Below are 9,760 nucleotides of genomic sequence, written 5' to 3' on the forward strand. Positions count from 1 at the left end.
ACAGAGTTCTTATTCAAAACTGATTTCCAAAAATTACAAATTAAACCCTAGACTATATATGTTCCTTAATATTTTTATATTTATTATTATTATATTTATTTATATTATTATATAACCCATTATACCTTTATATAAAGCCTTTTTTTGTTAACTAACGCACTTGCCAATTGTACCTTTATATAAAGCCTTTTTTTGGTTAACTAACTCACTTGTCAATTGTACAAATTTCGTCTTTACCAGTATAATAATCAATTATTATTTATTGGCTCTATATAGAAACCGTTAAATTGAAATGAACGTTACAAAATAAAAACATATGTATGTTATTTTGATAATTCAATACAACTTTATACCCGACACGGAGGGTATAAAACTAGTTATCGAGGTTCTAATGTTGTCATCGTGATGCCATTATTAGAAACAAGATAATGCTGAGGCACACTCCCTTTGGCAAAAAATGCAGGTTGTTTAGGTCGAGGCAATACACCTTCTTCACCAAACATCAAAACCACAGATGACATAGTTGGTCTGTCATTTGGATGATGTTGCACACATAAAAGACCGATATGTATCGACCGAAGTACTTCAGAGGCTACAAATGTGTTACGCATATGCACACCAAGCAACTCCACAGCCATACCTTCTTCAAAGAGTCTCCATGCCTAAATGTATATAGATAAAATAAAATTAAATGTATATATAGATAAAAATATCTAAAAAACATTTGAGAAAATAATCCTATTAGGGAAATAGAAGAAAATAAAAACATATTATTAACAAATTATAACTAAATGGAGAAAGTCTAATTCATTTTCCCAACTTTGTCCATTAAGTCGTTCATTATGCGGTAATGACACAACACTCATATATAGGTATATATGTAGAAATCCTTTCCGTATTGTGTTAAATAAAACTTACATGTGCAAGAAGATTATCGCTGTCATTCTCATGAGAGAATCCTCTATTTTTTTTCCCACTTACTATTTCCATTACTAGAACACCAAAACTGAAGACATCTGATTTTTCGGAGAAAATTCCATCTAAAGCATACTCCGGTGATAAATAACCCCTATAGGAAAATTTGTAAAGATTTAAATGTCTTGAAAAATATATATGTATATAAAGAAAGTTGCATGGTTAACTAATGGATTCTTACAAAGTTCCAACTATATTGTTTGTATTTGCTTCGTTTTCATGTTCTGTAAACATTCTTGCGAGACCAAAATCTGATATCTTGGGATTCATGTCAACATCTAACAAAATGTTGCTTGCTTTAAGATCTCGATGAATAATTTTAAATCGTGAATCTTGATGAAGATAAAGGAGTCCTCGAGCAATCCCATGAATGATGTGAAAACGATCTGACCAACCTAGTATCGAACTTTTGATTTTATCTGACCAATATAAGTTATTGGTATGATTTACATTATGAAAAAAAATTGAAAGGAAGGTGAAGAAACATGTGTCATAGAAAGTAAAGTTGTACCAAATATGAATGAGTCCAGACTTTTGTTAGGCATGTATTCATATATTAACATGTTTTCATCTCCTTGAATGCAATATCCCAAAAGCTTTACAAGATTTCGATGTTGAAGTTTAGCAATGAATTTAACTTCATTTTTAAACTCTCCAAGACCTTGTCTTGAAGTTTTGGATAATCTTTTCACAGCTATTTCTCGTCCATCATCGAGCACACCCTAAAGATCAAAGGGTATTAATTTCAGATATTGAACAAAAAAGTTAGATTTGTTTTACAAATATAAATCAATGAAACGTTTATGAGAATAAAAACAAATACGAGTAGCTGCGTAAACTGTCTTACTTTGTAAACCGGACCAAAACCACCTTGTCCGAGTTTTTTGTCATTTGCAAAATCATTAGTGGATTTCAATATGGTTGTCAGGCTAAAAGACGTTAACTCTGTATCATCATCTTGGCTCTCCATGATATACTCTTCATCAATAGTTTGCACTGGTACATCAGCAAATGGTAATAACAAACCAAACTAATATATGTCAATGAATGATTCACATTTCAAATTATTATATCTGACACTTTCTGTATATATAATCAAAGAATTACCTGGTATTTTCACTTGGGTTCGTTTCTTTTTTCTCCAACCATAGAAGATTGCTAAAATCAAGATCACCATAACAAGACTAGATAAAATCGACACTACCACTATGGTTGTTTGCCTCTTTTTTTTGGAACCAGGTCTGGAGGTTAATTCCGGGATTGATGGAACTATTAGCAAAACTATAACAAGTTAATAATGTTTGAAACCTTGAACGAACATGAACTGTTATTAGTTGAAAGAACAGGTAAGATTATACAAAAAAATACACATTAAAAACCCAACTGGACCTTTGAAAGTTGTTTATATATTATCATGAAAATCAGCTTACTTGTCAAGTCGGAGACAGCCATTCTCACGTAAAGGTCCTGGCTTTCATCAACTGTTCGGATATCCAATAGATCATCGAACCACAGCAAGCATCCGCTTCCATTCATTCGAATATCAATATTCGCATACGCGTTACACGAGCAATTTTGCTTGCATGCTGTCTTACATTCACCAAGTGTCATGTTCCTATTGAACCATGCACGCCGAGTGTCTGGCATTTTAACGTTTTTAAACACTCTAAAGCCATCTCCATTCGGACAACCTAAAGCTGTTCTACGGCGACACCCACTTGACCACTGGGAGGCACTCCATTCGTCTGGGTTTCGTGGTTCGAACCCTTCCATACAACTACAAAGAGGTGAGTTATTCGGGTTGCACCTTCCATATGAACCACATAGTCCGAAACGGCTACACATGTCAATGTTCGCGCTCGAGTATAGGAACCACATCTGTGTTCGTTCATTCCAGTTCATTCGTAACGGGATGCCATCTGGACTTAAGTAGATGTGGGTCACGACTGAACTATTAACAAGTGTGAACCTATAGTACACCTCCTTATCATTCATAATAAAGTCGTGTGTGTATATGGAGTTTGAAATATGAGTAGGAATGCCATTGAACGTAAGACCATTCCATGGTCCAAACCTCGAGTAAGGAACAGAATCTCTTTCTATGAACACCTGTGGGAACCCGTTTGTATTCACGAACCCTACATACAGGCCAGGTGAAGGGTCATCGAGGCTCTTCCATGACGTTAACCGCCACTCAAACCCAGAGACCAGGTCCTTCCCTAATTTTGTCCCGGGAAGCAACTTGTCTCCAAGGTAATCAAAACTTTGCCAGATGAAACTTTCCTGGCCAGCTGTTCTCACAACCAGATTTCCGGGGTTCAAAAGTTGTGCCACCGGATTTACGTTTGTGGGAGATATCGCCATCGGGCCAGGGTTAGATGACCAGACAGTGGTGTTGTTGCTACCTGCCATAACCAATAGGGTTCCGTTGGTGTCAACTTTGAAGACACCTGACGTATCCGTTATTGGTTTCTCCCTGTTAGCAACCCACACCACTCTCAGTGGGGATTTGTTCTTGTACCATATGCCCAAATAGCGGTTTGTAATGTTTCCAGGACTGAAAAACCCGAGTTCATACATTTCATCAGCTGAAACAAGGGTTTGCCCGTCACTGAGAGTTTGATTAGCTGTTATGGTGTCTTGTGCCCTACAAATGCCCAAATCGGACATGAGGAGACCAAAAAATAAGAAATAATGAAGGATCTCCATTGAAGTTTTCTTTGGAAAATTGTTACGTACTTCATTTCTTCAATTGCAAATTGTTAATTTATTTATATTCATTTTGTCAAAGAAGGCTGTGGGGGTAAGGGTTGACCTAATTTGTGGTTCTCCAACATTTTACTCCAAAATTTGGACTTACACTTGAGCTTGCATTTGGTCGACGACACCAGCACCACACCCCACAATCTAGATGCTACGTCGGTCATGAGGTTACCTTTGACTTTTTGGGAATACAATTAATTACATTTTATCAACGCCACTATAAAAATATTGAGCTAAGTCCACCATCTATTGAATTCTAAGAAGTTCAATGAATTGCCGCCAGGGATGGATATGTAACGGTCGGCAACACTTATTTTCCTTTTATGCAGTGGAAAATTTTTTGATTTTTCAACTTTTTTAACCTATTTTTCTTGCATCAGCAACACCTACTATAAATTTCTGCGTCCGCCTTTTATTACCGCTAAATCAACATTTTCTCTTTTTATTCGGTTTTACTTTTTAACGGTCAAACTTCATTAAATCCTACAAAGTTTAATACATTTCCATATCATCATCATTATATTTTTAAAAATAATTATAAATTTAAAAATAAAATCATTCTTAATAAATGAAGATTTTTTTGCCACATGTCAATCTCTTATGAATTTTGACACTTGTCATTTTGTAGCATTTTTAAAATAAATATTATCGGCTTTTCAATTTTTGGTTTGTTTCAATTTTTAAAATTAAAATCATATACTTTAAAGTATTAAATATCATATATATGATATTAAATTGCAATAAATACATTTCTTCTTTTTTTATTTTAAAATTTTACATTAAAATATATTTTCTGTTTATATTTTAATGTTTAATCTCTTTTTAAATTAATTTGTATAATATACAGGTCTCACACCTACTTTATAATAATTATAAAAAAAATACAATACTAAAAAAATACATTAATTAATTAAAATTTACGAAATCTAAAACATTTAATACCTAAAAATACATTAATCAAAAACACAAAACCTAAAAATTATAAAAAACAATACCTAAAAACACATCAAATTTTAAAGAACTCTGAACTTCGTGATAATGAAACAAATTATGTACTTCGGCATGATTTAATAAAATATATATGAGAACTTATTTTACATAACAGTCGAAATTAATGTCCAATATTTTGATTAATTTAATGTAATATTTTATCAAAATTAGTTTGTATTAGATTTGTAAAGCATTTATTTCTTTTCAGTGGGTTTTTATTTTCATTTGATTTATTTATTTGAAAAAATATCATACCTAAAAATATGATATATTAAATAATATAATACCATTAATTTTATTTGTAGTTTAATTTAAAAAAAATATCGTAATCAAATATAAAAATAATAATAAAATATGATATTATATATATATATATATATATATATATATATATATATATATATATATATATATATATATATATATATATATATAGTTTGAAATTTAATTGAAAAAGAAAAGATTAAATTCATTGAACCACACAATGATCATATAACTTTTTCATTCAACTCTCATCCATATCATCACCCACACTTTATTCAACTTCTATTTAATCCTAACAATCATCCATTCAACTCTTATTAAACCCTCATTGTCGATGCTCTTAGTGACGATGAGTGTCGCCGCTAAAGGGCAAGAATGTCGCCACTAATACCTTTAGTGGTGATATGTTACCGATAAAGTGTCGTCGTTGTTGGCTCGTCGCTAATGCTCTAATTGTCGCCGATAATGTTATATGTCACCACTAATGCCTCGTTGACACTAATGTCATCTATTACGACTAAAGGTGTCGCCACTAATTGTAGTTTTTTTTTAGTTTTTATGAAACTGTTCAATTCAAATACATAACAAACATTAGAAAAATATAAAAACTGCTTTGAAATATTAATTGCAGAAAAATAGATCGAAACATTAAAATTTAATAATACAACAACAATATCAAAATATTAATCCAAACATTCAAGTTAAAAATATGTTATAATTTTACAAAACATTACATAAATTCAAAATTAGATACAAGTCATCATCGATTGTAACGTCAAAAAAAAAACCAAAAATATCATTTTTAAATTTATAAAACGATAATCCCAAAGAAAACATCATGGAATCCAAGGTGGAACAAAGTGTTTTAATGCATCATAAATATCAGAGTAAATCACAAAATGTGGAAACAGTGATGTGTGCACTGCAATCATCATGGGCTCCCCACGTTCAAATCCGAAGTACCTGAAACATAAACTGAGAACCATGAGCACAGAGTTTAGTGAGTTCCCCAAATACCACATACCATACATATCAACACATAATGGCCCCCTCCCATGATTGGTCCCCGCCCGACATTCCCCCCCCCCCCCCCCGGCATATAGATCTGTCTATCAACGGGCCCCGCCCAATGAGTGTAACGGGCCTCTCCTTAACTCGCATAATGGGCCCCGCCCACTGAGTATAACGGGCCTCGCCCTAACTCGCACAACGAGCCCCGTCCTGCATACAAGCATGCAAGCATAACTAGTATTAGCATACAAAATAACCTTTGGACCCCACCCACTAAGCATACGAACACATACACATGCAACAGTCACACAGACATCTAACACCCTAACATAATAAACCCTAGGTCAGCATTGGTGTCTTCGACCCGCTAAACATGGTGAGGGAGACTTACCTCATAGTGCTGAATCTCACAGATAAATCTCTGGCTGCTGGTCCGCTAAAATCTCCGTGCTATAAGCATAAAATACCATCCAATTAATAATTGGATCCTGACTCATACTAAGAGTCCAGAATAGGATAAAATACCTTTTTACCCTTTACCTAACTTAGCCCAAGGCCAAGTCCTAAGCCAACTATCCAAAAGGCCCAAGTTCCAAAATGATCACCCAAAGCCGAAATATGGCCCAATCTTCCATATTGGACCTAAATCCCCTCGTGGGCCTTCGACCAAAAGAGTCCACAAAATAGCATCGGCCTAAAGAATAGAATTCTCATGGCTCAAAAAAGCCCTAGACTCCTAAGGTCCAACATGGTCCCAATACCGAAAAGCCCAAACTTCCAAAGCCCACTGTTGAGTATGTTGGGCATACTCAGCTCGTACGCTTAGCGTATACGCTCTAAGGCTAGTACGTGCAGCGTCCTAGCTTGTACGCCTAGCGTACTCCCCAGTTATCCATCCCACATCATTAAGCACTTAATCCACTTAGCCCTTTCTTCATATTCATAGATCCGACTTCCTTAAGGTGTCTTATCATGTAAAGTTAGAAACTTTTCATGCATGCATGGCTTCATGGGGTTCTAAAGCTCAAAAGAACTTAATAGAGGGTCTTAACACATGCATGAGTCTATAAACACCTCCAATCTTGCATTTTTTTATGGAAAAAGGGACCAAAAGAACCCTAGATCTACCATTAATCACTTCTGGAGTGAATCAAGAGGCTCAACAATCACTCTAAGGACTCAAAAAGACACAAAATTACGCATAACTAGATCTAGCATCATAGATTAGCAAGATGGAAGATTTTTACTTCAAAAGGTTAGCAAATGATGAACTAATCCCATATCCTCAAGATCTAAGCACAACTCCAAACGGTTCACTTCTTCTTCTCCTTCACAAAGCACCAACAAACACACTTTATGTCACAAAACTCTCAAGAACTCACTAGGGTTTCGATTTCTTGACAAGGGAGGGTGGACGCTGGCTAAACATGACCAAAAGAATCTATCTTAAGGTTTAAATAGGGTGCAATACCCTATAAATTAGGTTTTCATAATCCACACGTATGTCATGCGTATGCCCACCGTACATGAACTGAATGCACGATCCTGAATGCACTAGTACGCCCAACGTACTCCAACTTTCCTAAAGTTGGCAGTTTTGCCTCCTAAGGACCAATTCTGCAAAACAATACGCACTAAGGGTCTAAACTAAAAAGTACCTTGAATCGGGTGTTACAGCTATCCCCCACTTAAATTATATTTCATCCTCAAAATCATTCCTTACCATCCCAGGTATGTCAGGCAGCCTGAGCAAATCAACCGCCACCCCGATACAGACCGAGTAAGCAACCCCGTGCATACAACAACCTTCTAAAAATGCAATCGAACCCAACCTTAGTAGGGTTCCCAAATCCTGGCGATGAATGGATCCTTACACAACTTAAGTTAACCCTTGAAGAACGACCATTTCTACTCTACCCAAGATCTGAAATCTTAAACTTGTCTGACTCCCCGACAGACAGCCCATACTAAACCAGTGCTAAATCAAGTCAACTTTGAATTCCAAACGGACTACCCAACTTCTGATTACTTGATGTTCCCATTGGAAAACATAAGCACTGACCATGTGTTGCTGCCGGAAACTTTTCACTTAACAAAAGTGATTAGATAATCCTTTGAGTAGAAGACTCATCCTGAAGATAACGAATCCATGAACATATTGCACCACAAGAGACAATCTGAGAGTTAAACCTTCTAGTGTTGAACAAGTCACCGATTCCTTAATTGCCGAACCGAAACGTTACTGCTATAATTATGAAGTTTCATAACTTGCCAGACCTACACACATGTAGAATCATTCCAATGCACGATCACAAGGGCCTTTTCTACCATCAGAACTGAAAACATCCCTTTTCCCTAAACCCTTTAGTTGTTGCCTTTGGCATACAGATTCCTTAATTCATATCTTGCTGAAATAAAGACCTTGCATACATACTCATGATTCCCAATGCTAGTTTCATCCAAAAGCCAACTCGGTAATTCATTCGTAACCAGAGATCCAAATATTTTCACTTTCATTACACCCGAAATATTCTAATTCACGGAAACCCTTCACTAAAACTAGATATAAAGATTCCCAAACCACTGATGAGACTACCATTCTCATACCTGGTCCAGCCACTAGGTTCCTAAGAGTCCCACTGTCAAGGCTACCTTAGCCTATGCATAAATCCATGCCACTCACTGATACTAAAACCATGATCCAATACCATGACCCAAATGGTCTCTGTCAGGTCCCACCTGTATTGCCATAACCACTCAAGCCTCACCCACGAGACTCACCCAATCTAGAGTACACAGGCTCAACCCCTCCTCGGACCCCAATGGTCCTCCTCCTATAACAGAGAAATGTTCTCCGACAATCCGGACCGCCTTGCCCAAGGCACAGACTGAACCTACCTTATACCACGACCCCCAAACAATGGTATATCTCAATCTAGCGAATGCTACGATCCATCGCAGACTTACAACACTTCCATACTATTTGTTACTCGAGTAAATGTTACAGCCACCCTTTAGTCTTACGACATGTATAATCCGCCATGGATACCACCCGTGGTCTTATCGGACTTATACCATATCAACCCCAAATATCATGAGTTGAACCCACATCCAACTGAGTTACAATCAGGTGCTCGGGTCATGCTTTGAACCCTAAAGCCTTCATCGAACAAGAACAGGCAGCAAGGCTCTAGCACAGCCCTCAACTTGGATACATCCACATGCCTGCTATACATCACAAAGAAGACGTCGATCAGTTGTTGGAAGTTTCCTGAACTCCCAACTTACACAACTTCAATCCAAACAACCACTTGAGTCGTCTCCCCTCCTAATTGGGATATGAAACTTACCCTAGTTTCACACCTGATCTATCTCTCGGAATTCTGAACGATTATCCCCCACTTGGATTTGTCGAAGCTCTCCCAACCCACAAAATTTGGTGGATTCCCAACCCATCTGTCATTCTTATTGAAGGGTTTTGAGCATTCTAACACTCCTATGGTCTACATGCAACCCTATAAACCATGGATCTATGTTTTCTCTATTATACATGCAAATATTCAATATTCCAAGGTTTCATCCTAATTGGGATATGAATCTAGTAGAATGACATACCTTTTGATGGAGCTTGAAATCTTTAACATTTAATAGCCTAGTGCCCCAAGTGTTGCACCTCAAATGGTTCACACAACACCAAAAAACCCTTGGAATAACTTGAGAATAAGGATTCTTGCACCAAAATCGGTTTTCCCTCTTG

At 36.3% G+C, this 9,760-nt stretch overlaps 1 protein-coding gene across 1 annotated transcript; it reads right to left on the reverse strand.

Annotated features, from left to right (window-relative positions):
• Positions 1-241: 241 nt before the first annotated feature.
• LOC111888309 (G-type lectin S-receptor-like serine/threonine-protein kinase At4g27290) lies at positions 242-3,703 on the reverse strand. The gene is made up of 7 exons (XM_023884470.3): positions 2,406-3,703; positions 2,083-2,244; positions 1,823-1,971; positions 1,487-1,697; positions 1,157-1,394; positions 919-1,069; positions 242-662 (listed from the first exon to the last, which is right to left on the reverse strand). Exons 1-7 carry the CDS (start codon positions 3,682-3,684, stop codon positions 378-380), a joined length of 2,475 nt encoding a protein of 824 aa, XP_023740238.2. The 5' UTR covers positions 3,685-3,703; the 3' UTR covers positions 242-377.
• Positions 3,704-9,760: the final 6,057 nt, after the last annotated feature.

Source organism: Lactuca sativa, chromosome 2 (genome assembly GCF_002870075.4).
Source record: "Lactuca sativa cultivar Salinas chromosome 2, Lsat_Salinas_v11, whole genome shotgun sequence".
Taxonomy (NCBI): Eukaryota; Viridiplantae; Streptophyta; class Magnoliopsida; order Asterales; family Asteraceae; genus Lactuca; species Lactuca sativa.

Coding starts and splice junctions, on each gene's coding strand:
- LOC111888309 (XM_023884470.3), bottom strand. CDS start 3,684: ATGGAGATCCTTCATTATTTCTTATTTTTTGGTCTCCTCATGTCCGAT. Junction 2,245..2,405: donor GGCTGTCTCCGACTTGACAA/GTAAGCTGATTT, acceptor TTTTGCTAATAG/TTCCATCAATCCCGGAATTA. Junction 1,395..1,486: donor TCTGGACTCATTCATATTTG/GTACAACTTTAC, acceptor TATATTGGTCAG/ATAAAATCAAAAGTTCGATA.